The sequence below is a fragment of the Sinocyclocheilus rhinocerous genome, unplaced genomic scaffold (assembly GCF_001515625.1).
Source record: "Sinocyclocheilus rhinocerous isolate Xijiao unplaced genomic scaffold, SAMN03320098_v1.1 scaffold85, whole genome shotgun sequence".
Lineage (NCBI taxonomy): Eukaryota > Metazoa > Chordata > Actinopteri > Cypriniformes > Cyprinidae > Sinocyclocheilus > Sinocyclocheilus rhinocerous.
Genome location: NW_015649998.1, coordinates 3113957 through 3137350, shown reverse-complemented (window position 1 = coordinate 3137350; position 23394 = coordinate 3113957). Strand labels below are relative to the sequence as shown.

The 23394-nt window shown below is 35.9% G+C and overlaps 1 protein-coding gene across 2 annotated transcripts in view; it reads right to left on the bottom strand.

Annotated features, from left to right (window-relative positions):
• Positions 1 to 1121: 1121 nt before the first annotated feature.
• The window catches only part of LOC107711121 (carboxyl-terminal PDZ ligand of neuronal nitric oxide synthase protein-like), a 133827-nt gene continuing 111554 nt past the window's right edge, over positions 1122 to 23394 (bottom strand). For both annotated transcript variants that reach the window (XM_016516071.1, XM_016516070.1), the window contains 4 exons: positions 18014 to 18179; positions 14827 to 14976; positions 4579 to 4870; positions 1122 to 1891 (listed from right to left, as the gene is read on the bottom strand). In XM_016516071.1, the coding sequence (XP_016371557.1) occupies positions 1342 to 1891; positions 4579 to 4870; positions 14827 to 14976; positions 18014 to 18179 (1158 nt within the window). In that variant the 3' untranslated portion in view covers positions 1122 to 1341. The remainder of the gene's footprint in view (positions 1892 to 4578; positions 4871 to 14826; positions 14977 to 18013; positions 18180 to 23394) is intronic.

Sequence of the window (23394 nt, the reverse complement as noted above, 5' to 3'; positions counted from 1 at the left end):
TTCAGAACCCTTCTGCATACCTTCATGTTGACTGAGCCTCATTACTGACATTCCTCCAGCCATCATCACCTTGACTATTATCACTATGACACTGCTTACAAAAAGGTAGGATCCTAGACTTTCTCCATGAGACTGTGAAAGCTGATCTAGAGGTCACATAGTGTCAAAAACAACATGGAAGCAGCACATACTGCTGCCGTTAGGTGCATAACGCTTTATAGACTGACCCAAAGCTCATACTGCCACGGAATATGACACTGAGCACAAGCTCAGAGATGTGGTCAGCTAGCCATGGATGTAGAATTGATATGAAACAAACAAAAAACACATATACAAGACATGAAATGCTGCCCACTTATGAAACTGCAAAGACAGCTTTGGAGGTATAACAGTAACACTGCAAAAATTCTGTTCTTATTGAGTATTTTTGTCTAATTTTCCAGTAAAATAGTCTAAAAATCCTTCAAACAAAATACATGTACATACTCTTTACATATAAAATTTAAAACTACATAAAGAAGACTTGTTTTTAATAATATAAATTTGGGGTCTGTAAGATTTTCTTAAATGTTTTTTTTTTTTTTTAAAGAAGCCTCTTATGCTCACCAATGCTGCATTTAATTGATCAAATACAGTAAAAACTGTAATACTGTGAAATATTATTACAATTTAAAATAACTATTTTCTATTTTAATATATTTCAAAATGTAATTTATTCCTAGGATGGCAAAGCTGATTTTTCAGCAGCCATTACTCCAGTCTTCAGTGTCACATGAGCCTTCAGAAATCATTCTAATATGATGATTCTGAATACATTTGGTTCAGGATTCTTTGATTTGAAGTTCATAAGAACAGCATTTATATGAATCCGAAATCTTTTTATTAGTCTTTTTTATAGTTAAAACGAGTGAATCTTCCAGTGCAGTAAGAAATACAAAATTCATTCATATTTATGATATAATTAGAACAAGTCTTGATATCTTATGCAGTAGTGTTGTTTCAAGTAAATTTATCTGGAAGGTCTACTGGAATATTTGACTGGAAAAAAGCCAAGAAATACTAATTAAAAACTCTTTATTGCAGTGTAGTACATACTTTGGTTTCTGTCAATACAGGTCCACAAATACTTTAAAATACAATCTTTTAAATTGATTATGGTGCTACGATAAAAAAAAAAACTAGTGTGATTTTTATCATTTGAATAATTATATCTACGAAATAACTAAGTACAATCAGTGGTACTTAAAAGCAAAATATAAAATGTAGAATGAAAGCAGTTTAAATTACTTTTTGTCATCGTGGAAGCCTGGAGAATCAATGATCTTAAGGGTCTCAAGCCTGTTATTCAAATGACAGCAGGTCAGGGTGGGATTCTTCGTTCTCCAAGCTGAGGGTCCGGTAATCCGCTGTGCCATTCCCCAACAATTCCCCCTCAGTGACGCTGATGCGACAGCCCCCTTTCCCTGGACACGGGGTGGAAGCCATTCTAGTTTCTGAGCTGGCCAGTTTCTTTGGGTCCAGATTGTCTTTGTGAATTAGATCTGGGACAGAGAGCAGGAGCTGTGACTGATCGACACCCTCATCCGTCACCACAGCTGTGGGCTCGTTTTTTAGTTCTAAACCGGGCGTCTTCTCCATCTGGCTGTCCACACGGTCACCGGGTTCTGAAGGTTTCTCGAGGCTGGATTCTTCAGGCCTCCGATCAGGCTGAAGCTCAGCTTTATCTTTGGAGATCTTGTCAGGTGAGGAGATGAAGGAGGATTCTGGGGAGGCTACCACGGGGTCAGAGGATATCATCATGTCCTGGGTGGTCTTCAGGGCCCGTGGGAGACGCTTTTTGCCAGTGGGAGGTGGGGGATCTAGCCGAGGGAAAGAATCCAGGGAGATGTGACTGTGTGAGAGAAAGAAAAAGCAAAGACACAATGTGATCACGCAAGATAGAATGACCACAAAAGATCAGAGCAAATATGTGGCCTGAATTTCTTTATTCTCCCACACGGTGGTCCAAAATTATACTTTTAAAAAGTAAAGATTTCAAAAGACTACTATCAACTCATTCTGATATTCCAGATATTTCCCTCTGTAATACAAGATCACACTTCATTTGAATAAATCTTATTAAAGGTAAATTTTAAAGCACCGATTGAGCCTAGAGGGAAAGTAAACAGCAGAATGGGCTTTCTGTTGAATTCAGAGGATCATGTTTGGGCAGGATAAAAAAAGATTTAAAAAAAACCCCAGCTGGACAACTCATTAGCTTTGCCATATTTCCAATGGAGAAAAGTTGATTGAATTTGATTGAACTTTGGATTGTGAAAGTACAGTACACTTAGAATTCTTTTGTTTGAAAATGTTTTATGACCCTTTTAAAGAAAAAATATTAAATCTTAGAAAAAGAAAGCAAAAATTGTGACAAACTAAAAATGTAAAATAAATAAATCAATAAATGTATTCATTAATTAATTTTACATTCTATCACACATTTATTAATAAATTAATACATGTGGGAATGTAGCAGCATTTTTTTTTTTAGGAAGGTTTATTTTTTGTTCAGCAATAACGCATTTTAATTGAGCAATTATGTGACAGTAAAGACTTACACGAAATAGCATTTTTTTTTTTTAAACTGACAATAACAAGAAATATTTCTTGACCAGACTGATTTCTGAAGGATCGTGTGACACTGAAAATTGATGTAATGGCTGGAAAATTCACCATCTGCCATTAAAGGAATAAAACATATTAAAAGTTATTTTAATTTGTATTAAAATGTCACAACATTACTCTTTTTACTGTATTTTTTATCAAATAAATACAGCCTTGGTGAGAATAAGAGACTTCTTTCAAAAACCCAAAATTTTGAACAGAAGTGTAAAATATACGTTAATATATTAAAACATGTTGAAAAAGGTCAGTGGACAAGAATAGTAAATGCAATGGTGTCATTGCCGTCTCAAGTCACATGAGATGCTCACAGTCCTTTAGTGACACATTCCTGTAGTGATCTTTCCATAAATATCCCATGATGACAACACAATTCCCTCAATAATGCCACATATCTGAGCAATAATAGCCTTACTAGAAATGATAAGAAGTTGGTTTCTTGTAAATGCATCATTTATCATTTTATGACAGTGGAATTTGCACTTGGTCTGCTGAAGATAAGAATGTTGATGAAAGCCATAAAGTCTCTCTCTCTCTCTCTCTCTCTCTCTCTCTATATATATATATATAAATCTCTCCTCATCAGGCCCCTGAATTTGAGGTGTTTTTTCCACAAATTGTGAAGACTGGGTAACAAGTTCACTACTTAACGTTTGTCTTTGTAGCACTAACTCCAAGTAGTAAGTCTTTCAATAATTGTCTTAGCAAGCTTTATAATTATAAACATACAGTAAAGGCATTATTCCTATAAAATTTATGAGCAGGTATAATAAAAAAGTTAGAAGGAATGCATATACTAGATGTTGCACAACTGGTAAGAATCCAGCCAATTAAAGTCAAAGTTTGCCTGATGCAACACATGCACATGGACTCACAAACAGACACACCTCAAAGATATGTCAGTCAAATCTCTGCTGTAACGCATGGAGTTCACATATAATAACAGAGCACATTTGTCCTGTTTTCACATTCACTGCTGAGAGATATATGAACTGCCATAGAGAAATATGAACGGCCATCTGCCATGATGAATAATAATAAATAATAATAATTCATTATATTTATATAGTGCTTTTCTAGCCACTCAAAGCGTTTTACATTGTCAGGGGGTATCTCCTCATCCACCACCAGTGTGCAGCATCCACCTGGATGAATGAATGACGGTCTATAAGGGCTGAATGAATTGATCAACAAGTACCATGATGTATCTTGGAATAATTAAGATTTTGTTTTAAAAATAAAGTCTCTAATGCTCAGCAAGTCAGCATTTGTTTGATCAAAAATATACAATAAAAACAGTAATATTGTAAAACATTATTACACTTTTTTACATTATTCTACAAAGGATTATAACTGAAAAATAACATTACAATGGAAAAACAGTTTTCTATTGAAATATTAAATGTTAATATTTATGGAAAAAGATGGCAAAAATGAATTTTCAGCAGCAATTAGTCTTCAGCAGCACATAATCCTTCAGAAATCATCTAATACGCTGATTTGGTGCTCACAAAACATTTATTATTATTATCAATGCTGAAAACAGTTGTGCTGCTTAATAGTTTTGTGGAAACAGTGATACTTTTATGGTATTCTTTGATGAATAATTTGAAATAAAAATCTTGTAACATAACGTAACATAAACATCTTTACGGTCACTTTTGATCAATTTATGCATCCTTGCTGAATAAAAGTATTCACTTCATTAGACAGTGAAGAAGGGGTATCGGATTTGGACACGACGCAGTCCAGCCCTGAATCTGTCTCTGTAGAGGCACTACGGGCCTTAAATGTCAAGAGCAAGAACCACGGCTGACAACTTCCTAGCAATTTTATTCTAAGCGTGAAGTCAATTGAATATAATGACTGTATTGAGGTCATTGGTGTTTGCAGCTGTGAGAGTGAAATCTTTACCTGTTTCTTGCTGTACTGTGGCCCATCTCAGCCAGGCTGGACCACACTGGCTCCACGTTCTTATTCACCTCTGTGACTCCGATGTCTCCGAGGCTGCTGGGATCTTTTCGGCGGAGCAGGTCGTTTACCTTGGCTCCCATGGCTTTGCCCAAGTTCAGGGCGTTTTTTAGGTGCTGGCTGCCTCCTGTCTTTGATCCTGCAGATGTGTCTGTGGAGGTGCTGCTGCCGGCCTGACGAAAGCTCAGCTTCGGCTGCTCCGCAGCGTTCCAGTTCTCAAACATGCTTTGGTCCACTAAGGAACAAAATAACAAAAAGGTTTTCAGACAAAGGAAGGCACTGGGGAACTTTTAATGAAAACATTCATACCACATTAACATTTAAAGGTGAGCTGAGACTTCAGAAGCTTTTGTACAGACTTGAATGCATGACTGTTTAAAACTGAAGAGTTTTCATTTAACCAAATTGTTCAAACAAACTCAATATTGTTATGCTTTATGTTTTCTAAGACCTGTAAGATTAAATGTAGGGATGCATTTTCATGTTTTGGCTGATAACTGATGAACTATTTTATATAAATACATTGGTAACACTTTACAATAAGGTTCCATTAGTTAACATAAATTAACAATGACAAATAGTTCTAAAGCATTTATTAATCTTAGTTAATGTTGATTCCAACATTTATTTATTCATTATTAAAATGAAAAGTTGTATCTATTAATAGACCTGAGCTAACATGGACTAACAATGAACAAGTGTATTTTTTATTAACTAATGTTAACAAATATTAATACTGTAACAAATGTATTGCTCACTGTTAATGTTAGTTAATGCATTAGATATAGTAAACAAATGGAACCTCATTGTAAAGTGTAACCAATAAATTCATAATAATAAATCATTCTAAATGCTACAAGTGGGGTTAAGCATTCATAACCTTCTAAAATACATGAAAACTTGGATACTCATTTTGATTAAAAAAAAAAAAAATCAAATGATGGTCAAAATTTTATACATCAAATGTTGAACAATAGACAAGTTCATGCAAAAAAAAAACAAAACAACAACAAAAAACCACACACAATGACACCAACATTGGCAGAAAATGGCCATCAAAATAAAATAAAAGAAAAAAACAGCATTTGACAGGTCACAAGAAGTCATGTTTCTTACCTCAGAACCATTATTTCATGGTTGGCATTTGAGTGACAAAGAGAGCATAATTTATTGTTTGCAGCTAACAAAACAGTATATTAATGCTCATACATGCAACTAGAATAGTATTTATAAGCCAATGGATACCACAATGTAAAAAAAAAACACACCAAGCTTTTACCTTTTAAAAGGTGACTGAAGAGAGGGAGACTGACAATGACAAAGACGGAAAGATTTACAATTTGCCAACAAAGGCAGCCCTGACACGGTGTTCTATTTCAACTTCAGCTTCAATTTAGGCCATTCAAATCTGTTTACAATAAAGCTGTATATTAGTCTGGCTCTAATCAAATGTGATTTTAAGAAACTCTTGAAGGCATTTGATGTGGCATAGTTATTTCCAGCTTGTTAAACTCAAATAGTTTCAACACTTGCTCATGGAGGAGTAAGAATTCTCATTAGCGTGTGACAGTCTCTCAGCGACGACAAACACGGGCCACATACGAGACTAGAGAGGCTTTTCCACACAAATATTTGACAAAGAGAAGTTATTTTGATGCTGACAATGTCTTGGCTCTGCAGGCAAGGCAAACAGATGAATGAGGGAAATTTGTGTGCCAAAAACAGCATGCTGTTGTCATGGTAATCGGGAAAAAAATGACAACAAAAAACCCACAACTTACCATTTGCGACGGGTCTGCTTTTCTTTTCCAGACACACCACTGGGTAACAAGACCAGCTAAAATCATTCACAGGATTGATCTTCAAAATGTGTGTCATCACACTGAATTAATTTCGCTATGAAGCTTAAACTAGCACAACATGCTGCTATAATGAGTACTGGAGAGAAATGAGCAGGAGAAAAGAAGGTACTCATCTGTGGTTTAATGTGATTGAATCATTGCACATATTGATCTGTTGTAGCACACCAATAGGGACATCTGACATTTGAATGAAATAATTGATGCCCATACTACTAAGCACTTCACTGACTGACATGTTATTTCATCTGCTAATGATGCAATACCCAGACTAGTTCAAATATGTTTGTGAGTAGTATCAGCCTCAGACGGCCCACCCACATTTCCTTCACTGACCGCATGATGCATATCGCACACAAAACTAAAAAAACACTCAATTAGATTGTCTGACTGCAAAGCAACGTAAAAATCATTTTTAAATATAGCTGCAAGCAGCAATGATATGAATATTGTGTGGATGTACAAAACTACCAAATTTTGCTATAAGTTTGATCGCAACATAATCATTGCTGTTAATAGATTACATGTCATTAACTAACTGCATGATTTTTACTGTACATTTCTGCCATATGGACATCACCTCGCTACTCCTAAATATAATGTAGAAACTTACATTTTCTGTAAAGCTGCTTTGCATCGATTTGTATCGTGAGAAGCGCTATACAAATAAACTTGAAACTTGAATGTGTGAAACACCACATGATTACAGAGGCGTTAAGCTCATTAGCATCAACTAGTGGCCAAATTCTTAAATTCTGACAGACCTTTAGTCCTATGAGTCGAACATGCCCACCGAGTTTCGTTCAGATCGGCCTCCATTAACCTTATCTAATAGGCACTCAAAATTAATTGGCCGATGGCGGCCATTTTTTTGAGATACACAAATGTCCTCGACACTTGCTGCACTTTGGACAAAGACACTGCATACCAATTTTTGAGTCGATCGTACTAACTAATGCGTAGTTATAGCCGCTTATGTTTTTTTTCGTTATAGCACCACCAAGTGGCCAAACTCCACAGTTTTTTTTTTACTGTGACCTCAGATTGAGCTCTTATACATCTCTTTCCATTCAAGAGTTATAGGCGTTTTAGTAAAAGGGGTTCCGCCCCTTACGAACGTTTTGGCATCCCGTCGCGAGTGAGTCAAAAATTCAACCTTTTTTTTATACTTATTGATATTCTCTCTCCAGAGAATCTTTCTGCACTAGTTTGGTTCCGATTGGGCAAAAAAACCGAGGATTAGCTTGCAAAAGCAGGTTTTTAAAAAGTTCAAAATACCCCCAAATTTCATGATCGAATCCGAGGCATGTGTTTTGTCGGTCATGAGCCAAGGATTCCAACGAACTTGAGCCTGTGACTTAACGGTTTAGGAGTTATGAGTAATTTCATACTTTTGATCGCTGTAGCGCCCCTGTCAGGCTGATTGGGGCGAGCCTTGGTGACGTTGTAGATGGTGTGAGTACTACTATCCCTCAAAGTTTCAAGTCTCTACGACTTCTGGTTTGGTCTGCCCGGTCAGTTTTAGCTGGAGAATGCTGATCCTTGGGCATTCTAACAATTACAATAGGGTTTCAGCGCTGCTCTTGAACTTCTAAAAAGTATTTTTGTACAGCCTATTATTCTAGTATAATCCATTTCAGATTTATCTGTCCCAAAATTGCAACTAAAAACAAAGCAAGGTTGGTTGGGTTATATGTTATTCAGCCTCATCCTGTCTAAGTAGGTAGTTTTCGGTCAGAATACATGGAAACTGGACCAGACTTTATGCTGAAAATCTCAAGTATGGTTTTGTGAGACTAGATTTTGAGTGAGGAAGAGAGAAAGGAGGATGTATAGCAAATCATCAGCTTCCAATTTTGAGCGTGACGCAGTGATCATTGGTTTTGATCCTTCTCCACAGGGCAGGACATTATCGTGTAGCTCTAGGCTGCAGTTTAAAATACCTCACTGAGACTCCGCCACAGTAGCAAATGTTAGGAGGGCATCTGACACGCTGCTATTTTGGGCTGGTTTATGAGCTCCTGATGTGTCCCAGCAGGAAACCTCTGGACCAAACGCTGTCCAGCACACACATGCACGGGCCACGTGGTACAGGGTTGCCGCTCTTTTTGACCATGAATTTCCATGACATTTGAGTTTAGTGCATGAAGACATTAAAAAATCCTTTTACAGCATGCACTTACAATTTTTAACTAATTAAATATTTTAGTGTTAAATATATCTAAAATCTTAGAAATTTGAATTATTCTAGAAATTATAACAGCATATTATAAAATACATAAAAATATATACAATTCTTAAAATTATAATTATTTCAGAAATTATTATATTATAATATAAAAGACCTATTTAAAAAGACCTATCCTATTTGACATTAGTGACATGTTCTATAGGAAATACAATATGTAAATATAAATTATATCTTTTAGATATATCAAATATAAAAATATATTTATTATAATTTCAAATTCTAGAAATAATGATTCTAGACATTATAATTACAATAAAAAACATTTTACAAAGTCTTAGAAAAGACATATCCTTTTTAATATATATTGATGATATTTTTTAAATATTAAATAATAAATAAATAAAAACTATACCTTTTTATGTAATATAATATAATATACTGTATAATATAATATATTAAAAATTATATTTGATTATAATAGTACTTTCTATATTACTAAATTATAATACAGTAAAATACTTTCTATTTTTAAGTCTTAGAAAAGACATCCTATTTGATGTATAAATAAATGTAAATACATATGAAGACATATTTCTAGGTTTTCCATTGCCTGATGGTAAAATCTTGTTCCGTTTTTAAGACTTCTCTGCTCTCAAGACCCTTATATTTATAAACCATATAAAATCTGGTCACTTTTTGGTGTTGTTATTTTTGTATGTAATGACGCACTACATCATTTAATACAGAATCAAAAATGAACTGATTAAGAAAAGCCAAAAGCCTACTATCTCTACTTGGGACAAATTGGAGAATAACAATGAATAAATAAAGCAATTTAACCCATTATCTCCAAGTTAGATGACCTAGATGTTCAGGTCAGTAGAAGATGGGTCAAACATCAATATTTAATTTGAACACCCTTTCTAGCATGAATCTTTAAATACAAGGGCAGGGGGATGGGAAAAAGAGTTAGCTCTGGATAACGCATTATGAGAGGGTCAAGGTGGACTAACTCGAAATGCACTTGCACCAACTGATTCCATGTTATCAACTCAATCATTAACACAAATGAGGTGGAGCACCATAGTGGCACAGCGGCCCAGAATAAAAGCATCAATTTCAGGACTCCTAAATGAAAAGGACAGAGAACTTTACAAGTAAACTGCACTGTTAGGACTATCCATTAGCTTTATCTCTATTGAACAGCACTGCTGGCTGACTAGTCTCCTTGGTACTGTAGATATACTGAAGCACATATAAGGGTAGAAAAGAAATAAATTTATAAAAATCCCCAAAAGAGCAACAAAAACAAAACCACCCAAAACCGTAGCTGGCATGGAAACTTTTCTGGTCAATAGCTATTTGTATGTTAAGCAACGTGTTTAAACCTACAGCAGCACTTTAAAAAAATGCATTGGCAAAAAATTTATTTTTGAAAGACGATAAATCTCAAAAAATGTCAGAACAGTCTTACAATTAAGGTGAGACCAAACAGCAGCACTGAACACATCAAAAATAGATGTGGAGTTGTTATTATGGCAATGTTCTGCTACTGGAGAGAAAAAAATAACAGTGAACATAACAGGAGACAATGCCCCCATTTTCATCCGACTTCAAATCTCAGATCAATAATTAATCAAAGGTTCCGACACATCAATGTCAAGCAGTAACATGCATGCAATGCAACTATCTGCAAGTTTAGCACTGATGAAATAAAGGGATTTGGAGCAAGTAGACTGTGATGCCAGATAATGACAGCTTTTATACTTGATCGACGGTCATGTGTCTTTGAAGAAATCATTAGAACCTGATTGGACTAACGGCGCGTAACGGCACATTCTGTGAAATATAGCTAATTAATTATTTTTTTTAAGGGCAGTCTTTAATTTCATGGTGTGTCACCCTTGTGGGGCATAAAGGAGTTCAAATCAACTGAATTATATTGGAGTTCACTTTTTAACATGAAGGATTTTTTCCAGCCAAGTGCAGCGACCGTGCCCTGGATCTCCTTGGGTATCCTTGTAGGTCGTAATGTCTAATTTTGTAATTCTGACAGGAAATAGAATAAATACGGCGACCCAGTAGTGCACAACACAACAAAATCGCCACAACACAACGCACAGGACTAATTTGGTTGTGCTGTGCTAATTATGTTGTGTTGCAGCTCGTTTGTTGTGTTGTGCTAATTTTGCTGTGTTGCAGCTTGTTTCCGTTGTGTTGTGCTAATCTTGTTGTGTTGCAGCTTGTTTGTTGTGTTGTGCTAATTTTGCTGTGTTGCAGCTTGTTTCCGTTGTGTTGTGCTAATCTTGTTGTGTTGCAGCTTGTTTGTTGTGTTGTGCTAATTTTGCTGTGTTGCAGCTTGTTTCCGTTGTGTTGTGCTAATTTTGCTGTGTTGTGCTAATTTTGTTGTGTTGCAGCTTGTTTGTTGTGTTGTGCTAATTTTGTTGTGTTGCGCTAATTTCATTGTGTTGTGGCTTGTTTCCATTGTGTTGTGATAGTTTGCATTTGTGTTGTGATAGTTTGCATTTGTGTTGCAGCTTGTTTTCATTATGTTGCGGCTTGTTTCCATTGTGTTGTGCTAAATTTTTTGTGTTGTAGCTTGTTTGTTGTGTTGTGCTAATCTTGTTGTGTTGTGGCTTGTTTCAGTTGTGTTGCGCTGATTTCGTTGTGTTGTGACTTGTTTCCATTGTGTTGCGACTTGTTTCTGTTGTATTGCGACTTGTTTCCATTGTGTTGCGCTTATTTTGTAGTGTTGCGGCTTTTTTCCGTTGTGTTGTGCACTACTGGTCCACTGTAAATAAAGGTTTATGGTCTCTACAATAGTTGGAGCTGAACACTTCAAACTAAAGTACCTTGGCAACTTCAGGAGAAAGAATGTTCTCAAAAGCCTCCAGAGCAAGCAGGTGGGCCCGGGCATGAGCCTCTAATTCAGATGCACCCGAGTTTCCAAAAGCTTCTCTCAGAAGCGGCAGCTGTACTAAAATGAGATGTGATATTGTTATGCAATTTCAATTACGCCGCAGGGAGAAGGATCAATACGACAGCCGCTCGTTTCCCTGAGCGAACAAAGATGAGACAGGGACGCTCCAGAACATCCTTTAAATTACACAGCGATTCAGATGGTGTTCTCTGCACTTGCTGGTTTTGTGAGCGCTACACATTTTACTGGTTATTTCTATTTCTTGAAGCAGCTGTGCGTGCATATGGCGTCTGAAGTGTTTCCATTCGCGTGCCAGCGATTCTTGGAATCGCAGAACGACTGAAGGAAAGTCAATCAAATGTATTCATGATGGATATATGTGTAACTTAACTAGTGTTCACTTGCTGCTAAAGAAATGCCAGATTATGTAGGCACTTTTAAAAGCTAGTTCAAATAACTCCTTGATCTGATATTTCAACTTGATGCATGTCACTGAACATTCATTGAGAATGACTCTCACACTGAATGAACACAGTCACGCAGTGTCACCGCAAAGCTCTTAAAAATTACACAACTCATTTAAAATGGCTTTGAAATTAGTCATATACTTTGAAAACCTGCAGTAACCTACAGGAGGGGCAATTCGTGGTTTATTATTCGTGACACCAAAGGCTGCTTTCTGTGGAATAATTATTGAATTATTTCTTTCTCAAAAACTAACCGTGGCCAGGATTCAAGGACAAGAACAATGATGACAAAATTATTTTTTTCATAATTAGCTGTGCTTCCCCAGACAACAGTATCATATAAAAGAAATTCACTGCCAAATTGCTAGAGTGTTTTGACTGGTTTTCATGACATTGCTATGCAGTTGCTAAGGCAGTTCTAAGCAAATTACTTTTTTAATTAAAAGAGCCCACTGTTAATGTTCCAAAAATGCTTGGATACAATAGTAGCAGTGATGTATGCACCTTAGCAAACACCACTAATACAAATATACTGTGTCCTTGAATGAGAAGAAATCAGAAAAAAATAAATACTGGTTTTGTGTTCAGACAATGACACGTTTCCCTGTGGAGGATTTAGACCACAGCTCACAGCTGGGTCTTGGCCTCCAGACCTGCTGCGAGCCAACTTGACTGATCATGAACCCTAATTACAGACGCAGCGAAGAATCTGTGGGAAGATTGTTACAAGCCTGAAGGAGATTTAAAGATGGTAAATTCTTACATTTTGTTTTCTTGGTGGAAAGAAAAAAGATATTAGTGCATAGATGGAGGAAAATACAGACGTTTAAGACTAAACCAACAACAGAAAGTGCTTTTGATGTCCTTTATGTGTGGGAAGAATTGCTTACCACTCTATTATTACCAGTCTAATTGTGTGCAATTGTCTGCCTCTAAATGACACTGGGCACACAGAGAGGAACAGAGAGAGCGAGAGGGAAAAACTGGAAAATATAAACAGAGAGGTTAAAGAGTCAGCAGTTTATCAGAGAGATACAGTTAAGACACCGAAATATCACTTTTTAGAAGCACAGAAAAACTAAACGTAAGAAAGCAAAATGTGTACGAAAGTTAATATGTGAAGCAGTCAGACACGACAAGCTCTTCTGAGTATGAAAATAATGAATAAGGGATGTGGGTTGTGAAAACTCTGACACTCTAATTGGGGTTCCTGTTGGTAAAGATCTGACCGGTTTAAACGCCTCGTTACCCTTAGGGTATAATTAGCTTAGCGTCCTCAGTCCACAGTCATTCAATTAAGAGTCTGTTCTGTCGTGCATGCTAAAACAGATGTAGCTGCGTAATTGTCTTCATTCTGAGCACATCTGATGAAAGGTGATCAAAGTGGCTGAGCATATCAGTGCAAACATGCTTAATACCGCCCAGGAACAAACCCGCAACTGTACAACTGATGTCATAGATACAATATCACAGGCTGATGTATAAAATTTGTTCTACATTTCACTTGTATCTCTTGCAGTTAAAAACAATTACTTGTTTGTGAATAACCAGCAATTGCTTGTAGACTCTAAAAGAGCGTTAACACATACAGCGGTTTCCGACGTCAAAGTCAATGGTGGCAGTAGAAAGTGGGAGTGTCCAGGGATGCAACAAAGTTTAACTTTATGCAAATGAGTATTTATGTGATGTGGCAGCTACCAATAGGAGGGAAGATGCTGGTGAACACGTGATCTGCCTACTGTGAATTAACTTTTCTATATTTGTCTTTTTTCTATCAGTCGCTGTCCACATGCAAGGATATAAAATATTATGACTTTACAATGATGTTCAATTTGTTAAAAACAGTTCTATCTATCGATCTATCTATCTATCTGAATTTTTTTACTAAATAATTCATGACACATTCATGTTGAAATGTTAAATGTGTATATTAAAAATACTGAAATTAAATGAGAATTATTCCCTGTCAATTCATGACACATAATCAATAAGTTTATGTTAACAAATTGAACTTGTAAAGTGTTACTAAAAAAAAACCAAGCCAATGGTCCATACATATATATATATATATATATATGTATGTGTGTGTGTGTGTATGTCTATATGGAGTGTTTGGAAGTAGGGATGGCCATTATGACCAACAATATAGCCACTTGGCGACCTCCATGGCTGTGTGTGAACGTTCCATTAGAGATACAAGATTCTGGTATCTGATGTGTGTCCCTAAACTTTAAAATGGAGACAAGAGTATTTACTACGCTTTGCGACTGTTTGCTTTTCAATATATGACATAAAATGTGACAAACTAAACGGCCACCAAACGGTTAATGTCACCTTGGTCTCCCAGATTTATCAGCAGTACAAACACCGGTAGACGGTTTGACAATATTGATATTGATTGACTTGAACCTTCTAAGCAAAACATCAAGCAGTGTTTTTCTAAGTATGCAAAATCACATTAAACAGCAATTTCGTCCTCCAAGCAGTCAGAGGGGCCGTGTTTGTTGAGCACATTGAGCAGACGCAGGGTGCTCTCGTCCTGCTGTCCCCAGCTTTCATCACTCTCATCTGTGTTTGACTCGTACTCGGATGCGATTCCCGACTCCTGGAATTTTAGCAGCTCGAGGCTACCCAGAAGCTCATCCCGTGATGAGGGCGAGACGCCTTGGGATGGTGTGTCGGGACTCTCCTCCTGTTGGGGTGGTCCCGGAAGAAAGCGGAAACACTCAAACTTGATCAAGCACTGGTCCCTACCTATTGGACTGCCCAGCGGCAGGGATAGCTGTGTCCCATCGTTGAGTGGAGGAAGGATGGCGTCCTCTGGTCTGGGGGTGGTGGGGTCGCATAGGACTGGGGGCACGTTGGCACGGAAGGTGATTTCCAGGAGACTGTCTTGGGATCCCACTGTTAAGAGAAAGGAAGAGATTGAAAATTAATTGTGAATAATCTCATTACTTTTTCTACTTAATTATACTAATCTAACAAAACTGCCTATACAAAAATATTTTCATATCAAAACACGTTTGGTTTCAAAGGGGTCATATGATGTTGCTAAAAAGAACATTATTTTTAGTATTTGGTGTAATGAAATGTGTTTATGCGGTTTAAGTTTCAAAAAACACATTATTTTCCACATACTGTACATTATTGTTTCTCCTCTATGCCCCGCCTTTCTGAAACGCGTCGATTTTTACAAAGCTATATATACTTGTATATAAATATTTTATTATAATTTTTATGAATTCATTATAAATATAATTGTAATTTTGTGAAATATTATTGCAATTTAAAATGACAGTTTTCTATTATAATATACTTTAAAATATAATTTATTCCTGTGAAGCAAAGCTCAATTTTCAGCATCTTTACTCCAGTCTTCAGTGTTACATGATCCTCCAGAAATCATTCTAATATGTTGATTTATAATCAGTGTTGGAAACAGTTGTGCTGCTTAATATTTTTTGGGACCTGTGATACTTTTTTCAGGATTATTTGATAAATAAAAAGTAAAAAAAACAAAAAAACAACAAGTGTTTATTCAAAATAGAAATTTTGTGTTACAATATGCACTACTATTTTAACATTTGTCAGTATTTTTTTTCTTTCTTTTAAAGAAATTAATACTTTTATTTAACAAGCATGTGTTAAATGCATAAAAAGTGATAGTAAAGACATTGTTAGAAACGATTTAAATTTTAAATATAAATGCTGTTATTTTTAACCATTTATTCATCAAAAAAAAAAATCAAAGAAAAAAGTATCACAGGTTCCAAAAATTATCAAGCAGCACAACAGTTTCAACAGTGATAATAAATCAGCATATTAGAATGATTTCTGAAGGATCATGTGACACTAAAGACTGTAGTAATGGCTGATGAAAATTCAGCGCCGCGTCACAGAAATAAATTATATTTTTAAGTATATTCAAATCGGAAACCAATATTAGAAATTGCAATCATATTTCACAATATTACTGTTTTTTTTCTGTAATTTTGACCATATAAATACACCCTTGATGAGCTTAGAAGACTTAAAAAGAGCATTACATATAATACTACATATTTTCAAAATCAACTAGGTGGTGGGTTGCCTAAAGAATCTCTATATAAATAAGGTGCCTGATGTAAACACTGAAATGACGTCAGGTGAACCGAAGGCAAGCCTCATACATTCAAAAACAGTGCAACAGAACTGAATCAAACATGGTCGACAGCAAGTTGCTGGCTGACCACTAGATAACTATTGAAAGAATCAACCATCATGATGCATTCTCAGTGTTAAAACTTTTTAATTAATTTCTAAACTACTGTTTCAAAGTAAGACTGGGGTTCAGTTTTTCCACTCTCTTTTCTCTGTGGATGTCATCTGCCTTCCTTCATATTATATAATGCTTCATAATGTCAGTTCTGCTCCACTTTTTTCCCCTTTTCTTCTGCTCAAGTGGGTTAATAACAGTGCTCCTACCCCTGCAACACATCCTCACTTGCCCTCTCTGAATAGATCTGATGTGTTTCAGCAGCTTTCTTTCACTCTTGCCTTTTCACTCAGACCCTCTCATCTGTTCCACCTCTCTCCACATCACATATAATTTCTCTTTGCCTTTTAACTTCTCTCCCATCATGGCACTCCACAGGGGTTAATTTCATGCTTATTTTAAAGCACACTTTCATATAGACCAGCAGCACCTGGAGATGTGCTGTCTTTCACATTAGCCTGCATGATAAAGAGCTCTTATCCTTGACTGTCCCAACTGTCACACTTAAGTCACCTTGTAAAAAACGGCTGTAAATGTCTGTCAAATATATTCTCACGTCCTCTTTAATAATGACACCTCATTTTACTCTGAAGTGAAGGTTAGAATCTAGTACCAGCATCATTCTCAGAATGTTTTCATAGCTAGTCCTCTTTTTAAAATAATAATAATCATATATAAAAAATAATAATAACATATTAAAGCCAAGTTGTGATACCGAACAGGACCACATGGAGATGCCAAAAACCCCCTAAACCAATCTCCTGCTGACTGCATATACTGTATCTACTACAGTACACGGATCCATTCCGTACAACTAAACACAGCAACATAAACATGACAAATCAAAACATTATCGTGAATGTGTGTGGAAACAACGTGAATGTACGGAAATGTCTGTGCCTGTGCATAAATTAAATGTGCGATCAGTGCGTGAAGAGCACTCACACGCATTATAATAACGGACTCACACGTGCTTACTGTACGACTCTTGTACGCCACCGCAATCGCCTTTACTTTGATTGCAGTCTTCATCCATCAAAACTTTCTGAAAACTTTCCCGGAGTTTAGCGGCTTAAAATGATCTAATCGCAAGCAGAGAAGCAAAATTGGGTTAAAGGGTTAGAATAGAAATAGTGCTTCAGTAATTTTGCGTTAAATTATTTTAACACGTTAAGGATTGTAAAATTAATCGCATGTGTTAACGCATTAACGATGACAGCCCTAATTATTATTATTATTATAATATGAAAAATACATTAACATTTAGCAATTTAATACTAATAATAATAACTTAACTTTTGCTCAAAGGTTTAACTGAACAATCGAAATGCAATACTATTGTACTCAATGCATGGATATACTGTACAGCCCGAGGATGTCAGTAGATTAAAAATTAATTGTGAATAATTGCATGATTCTAATAATTGCATGATTCTTAACTCCAATTCTGCTTAATCTAACAACGACTATAAATAAATATTTTCATACCAAAATGTATATTCAATCTTAATGCACTTATTTATTTTTTTACAACAAATAATGCAATATAGATGTTTTAATGGATGCAGAAAAGATGCTTTACTGAAACACAGACCTCCTGTGCTTATTCTTCCATTATGAAGGGTATTAAATAGAGGCTTTTAAAGTTACTCCCTAGCACTGCTGAACACAGGAAATCATACTCACTAGAGCCATTCCCAGCCAGCTTGAGCTCCAGCTCCTGAACCTGTTTGACCAGGAGAGAAATATGCTGCAGTAGGTCCTTATTCTGCAGCAGCAGCTGGTGAACTCGAGCCTGGGCCTCAATCCTCGCCGCAGCTTCTGCAGAGAGCTGATCCTTCAGCAGATGAACCTGAGAAACAAACCAAAAAGTATGCATGCTTAACTACAGCAGAATGTTCTACCAACCAACACGGAGACCTCCAGCAGTTAATATGCTGTATTATCCTAGAGTCGCCTCTACTATGGACAAAAACTCAAACCGGCTCAATGTACTTTTCAGCTCCAACTCAAAAGCATTATGCAAATTTAAAGTGATACTTTTAAAAAATAAAAGAAGAAAAAGTTTTAGGTTTTCATTTGATTAAACTTTAAGGCCATTATTTCATAATTAATACCAGAATTTGCCTTTGTTCAGCTTCGGAAGAATATGTCTGAACACACTGGGATCCTGTCTGGGATTCAAGAGTTCAAGGAAATGAAAATAATCTTTTTATTGTTATTCTGAGAATTTCAAAGTCCTACTTGAATTTATTTATATATTTAAGGTTAAACATCTTTAAAAGATTTTTATCTACAGTCACCACATTACACAATTTGGTATGCAGTTCTATTTAATATATTTTGAATGCATTTAAAAAAAAAAATTTATGCAAACTTTATAAAGTGTTACTATGAAGGTCATCTCATTTACTGTGTAGGTAGCGGCATTAATGAAAAATTAAAGAGCGCTTTCATCCGAAAACTTCTTTAACACAACAACATAAAATAACTTTAAAAAAAAAGATATTTTATGTTCCTGATATCAGCTGTATTTTAAGAGTAATGATGAAATAATACGAAGAGCAACAGTGGAAGGATAAATGCCTGTTATATCTGCTAAAAAAAAAAGAAAATAAAAAATCAAATAAATACAATATAACAATGATAATAATAATTATTCAATATTTTTATATTTACTTATATAAATTATAATTAAATCAGAGCAACATTTTTTCTTCCACAAATACAATGCAAGTTTTTGCAAAAAATTATACATAAATATATTAAAAACAATAAACAAAGAAGCCATTAAATATTACAGATAAATATTATCACTGAATACTTAACTTAATTAACTTAATCCTAGATAAAGGAATTATCTGGAATAGTCTAACAAACCTCCATTTCCATAAGTACCAGAAAAAGTCCTCCACACATTTTGTTATGAATTACTGCTTGGTTTGTCCGGCTAATGACAAATGGCCAGCTATAAAGATTTCCAAAGCGATTATGATGCACTTGAGTGTCCTTCATAAGTCCTACCATTCTACCTAGCGATAGACGGGTGAATCCATTTCCGCCAGTGGCTTATCCTGAGCACCGTCTAAGTATCTGTTTGCTCCTAAAGCCACCGCGGCTGCCCTCCAAGGGGTCCGGGGTGATTTATGACCCAGCTTAAACAGCGTGCCTGCTCGTGCTGCCTGCCCTTAAGAACAATACATTCTCCAGACAAAGCCAATGAGCCATCAAGATCAGGCCAGCAGAGAGTAGCGCAAAAGATTGAGGAAAAAAAATTACCATACTGTAAATGTAGACTGAAAGCTTAGTTCAGGTTGAGCCGCTTGCCATCAGTTCTCGAGTGCAGTGCTTGTATGTATGTGTGCGTGTATGTTTTCTGACAAAGAGTGATTGTCTTTGGGAAAAGAGCTGCCTACCATGACAAAATATGTTGTTTTCAAACGGATATAGGATGTAAATGTATACAAGCCTCATATTTCATGCTGTCATGGTTTTATATCTCAATCTGAGTGGGGTACATTCATCAGCAAGGCAAGTCATGGTAAATGTTGGAGTCCAAATGCTTTGATGATCATCATTTTCCTCGATGACATACAGAAGCAGTATTTATTTTCCTTGTCTTTAAAAAAGTAAACCACAAAAGCAGCAATGAAGAGCTGTTTAACATCAACACATTGCCACTGCAATCAGTTATTCTTTGTTTAATTTTCACATCTACTAATTAAGCAATTAAAAGTTCACTGTCCAATTATGGCTACAAAATGAAAAGAGAACAGTAATATCTTTGACTGTATGGCGGAAAATATTAACAATATTTTCTGGCAGTAATATTAGCATATAGCGTGAGCAATATTAGTTATAGTGCTGTTGTAAAAAAAAAAACAGGAGTTTACAAAGTAAACAGAGCCTTTTTCAACATCAAGGACATGAATTTCAACAACTTAACCAGGTAGAGAGTATGCCTACTTGGACTTCACCTTAACCTCTCTAAGGTGAAGTCCAAGTAGGCATATATGGGTATCAACTGTTCTTATCCTGATTACTCCTCATGCTCTTATCATGTTTTGGTATTATCATAGTATAGTATTGCATTTCAAAACAGGTTGAAATCAATTTAATTTTTCTTTATTGACAAGTTGTAGTTACTTTTTAAATCCCAAATTGGCCTTTAAAAACAAAATGTGCCATAAAGGGATAGGAAAACTGACACGTTCAGTCCCAGAAAGGTAGTAAGGACATCGTTAAAATAGTCCAGGTGACATCAGTGGTTCAACCGTAATGTTATGAAGCTACATTATGAAGCTACAACAATGAAGTTATCAATAGTTTTTGTGCACAAAGAAAACAACGTGGTAGCCTTGAATGTGTCAGTTACGTTGCTGTCTATGCAGGGTCAGAAAGCTCTCGGATTTCCTCAAAAATATTTTAATTTGTGTTCCGAAGATGAATGAAGGTCTTACGACAAGAATTTTCATTTTTGGGTGAACTATCCTTTTTAAAACCCAAACCAAAACAGACCAGAACACAACACAACACAACACAACACAACACAACACACACAAATCAACAATCAGAGCCCTCAAAATCCTTCTGAATTTTGGATTAAAGTTCATGGGTAAGGAATGATCAATGCTCAGTCTGCATGCACTAGTCTTATGTAAAAACACCCCTAAATCTCACATTTACACTGTTTTCTAAACCCTTTTCCATGCTTTCTCAAGAGAACCGATTTAATGGCACTAGGATGTCACCAAATGATTCACTTTCACTGATATAACCTAGAGAGCTCTAAAAAAGGTAATTTGTGTGATTCATGTTCTAACAATCTATTTAATCACACATATTTAAAGTGGAGACTTTCATGACCATATTCATTTCAAAGCACAAACGTAATCTTTTTTCCCTTCCACTGCACTGTAGTCATTACAAGGTTTTTATAGGGCTGTTTATTCCATTGTTGCTGCCCTCAAATGGCACAAAGAAATTACATCAGATATTTCAAGGCTGATTTTTCTTTAAACACCACATTGAAAGCTGCATGAGGGCATGAAAAAAAAATAAGTGGAAAACAAGCCGTGCTGAAATACAAAGCATTTAGAGAGGCTATTTTCTATAAACCCTCTGTATACATATCTTTTTTTTTTTTTTTTTTACTAAACAGCAACCATAACAAGGCTTTCATTTAAGAGAAACCACATTTGACTCGTGCAGTACTAGAACTCAGATTCATAAGAAATTTTGCCTGAATTGCTCTCATAAAACATCTTCAATATACAAACATGTAAAACTGATTTTTGGGAGATTTGACGTGGGCATCGTTTTCAGGACATGGCAGAAGCCAAATGTGACCCTGGACCACAAAACCAGTCTTAAGTTGCACGGGTATATTTATAACAATAGCCAAAAGTACATATTATGGGTCAAAATTATCAATTTTTCTTTTATGCCAAAAATCATTAGTATATTAAGTAGCGATCATGTTTCCTACTGTAAATATATCAAAACTTTGACTTTATTTGGATAACTTTAAAGGCGATTTTCTCAATATTTAGATTTTTTTGCATCCTCAGATTCCAGATGTTCAAATAGTTGTATCTCGACCAAATATTGTCCTATCCTAACAAACCATACATCAATGGAAAGCTTATTTATTCAGCTTTCAGATGACGTATAAATCTCAATTTCCAAAAATGTACACTTAAGACTGGTTTTGTGGTCCAGGGTCACAAATGTGTTTGACTCATTTTATCTGTACTGAACTGTCTAAAGGACAATCTTCCACCAGAATATGATTAAAAGAAACACAAAGACCTTCCTCCACAAATAACCCACTCCCCACTAATCCAGACTTCAGAAAAGCAAATATCGTTTCATCTTCCGATAATTTTCCCTAAGGATGAGAGCCACTGCAAAACAAATGGAGAAATAAATTAATAAGCGACGATTGACTTGCGTGTGCCGCTTTGATAGCGTGCTTCAAAGAGTCTCCTCTTCTTCAGTGACTGAAGACATCACAGCACCCAGAGCAAAGCCACAGCTTGTTTATCTTTGAGCATGTTGTGTTGCGAATCTGGGTACGTTTTCAACTGGCTGGCTTTGCTTATCAGAGTTTTGACATGATGGACATCCCTGACTATCCTCAACACACCTCAAAGCGACATGCAGACACAAAGATGTGGGTCAAAGGAGCGTGGAACAAAATTCCACCCCCTGTAACGCCATTCTCAGACCTGTGAAGAAGAGTGTCAAGTGTCTTTCTCACACACACACACACACACAAACACAAAAACACAAAAACAAAACAAAAAAAAAGCACTTTTTTAAGAGAGAGAGCACCCTCTGGCTGAGCATAATGCTTATGAAAAACAATGGCTTTCTCCTCTTGCCAAACACTTGGTGTAGAACTGTGGCTAAACAAGCAAACTGCATGCTCTCAAAGGCTGAATAAATAAACCAGTCTAGTGCCGGAAAGAACGAAAATGCTTCAGACACACAAGACTACAGCTGTTTTGTGCACTCCAAGTCATTCACAACCAGTTCTAATGATGGGATTTGTAGCTAAGGTTCACATTGAGACACATGGAGGCAACAGTTTTTGTAAAAGTGCTACTACAAGAAATAGATTTTCTTTACAGAATAACAATGTTTGGTGAACACCTACATTTCGATCCACAATTAAGACTGTTAAGACACAATTAAGAAAAAATAATTTCAGATTTCAATAATATATTGAACAAACAGTTTCACAAAACAGCTCAAGTACTTAAAAAGGAACTAGTGGAGACCTGACAAAATGCCAAGATTGTCAGTGTAGAAACATTTTACCCAATTTTCCTGCTCAAATTTCTGGAGGAACACTTATTGTTTGTATTGTGTTTATTTGTTTGAGGGAAAAATAAAATAAATAAATAAATCACTTAAACTCACCTGACCCATAAAAAAAACATAATTTGCATAATGCACAAAGCACATTAATAAAACCATCCTCAAAAGAATAATACATGTAATTATAGAGGCAAATTAGATGAGCTAGCTGCTCTTTTTTAATTATACCCCCCCCCCCCCCC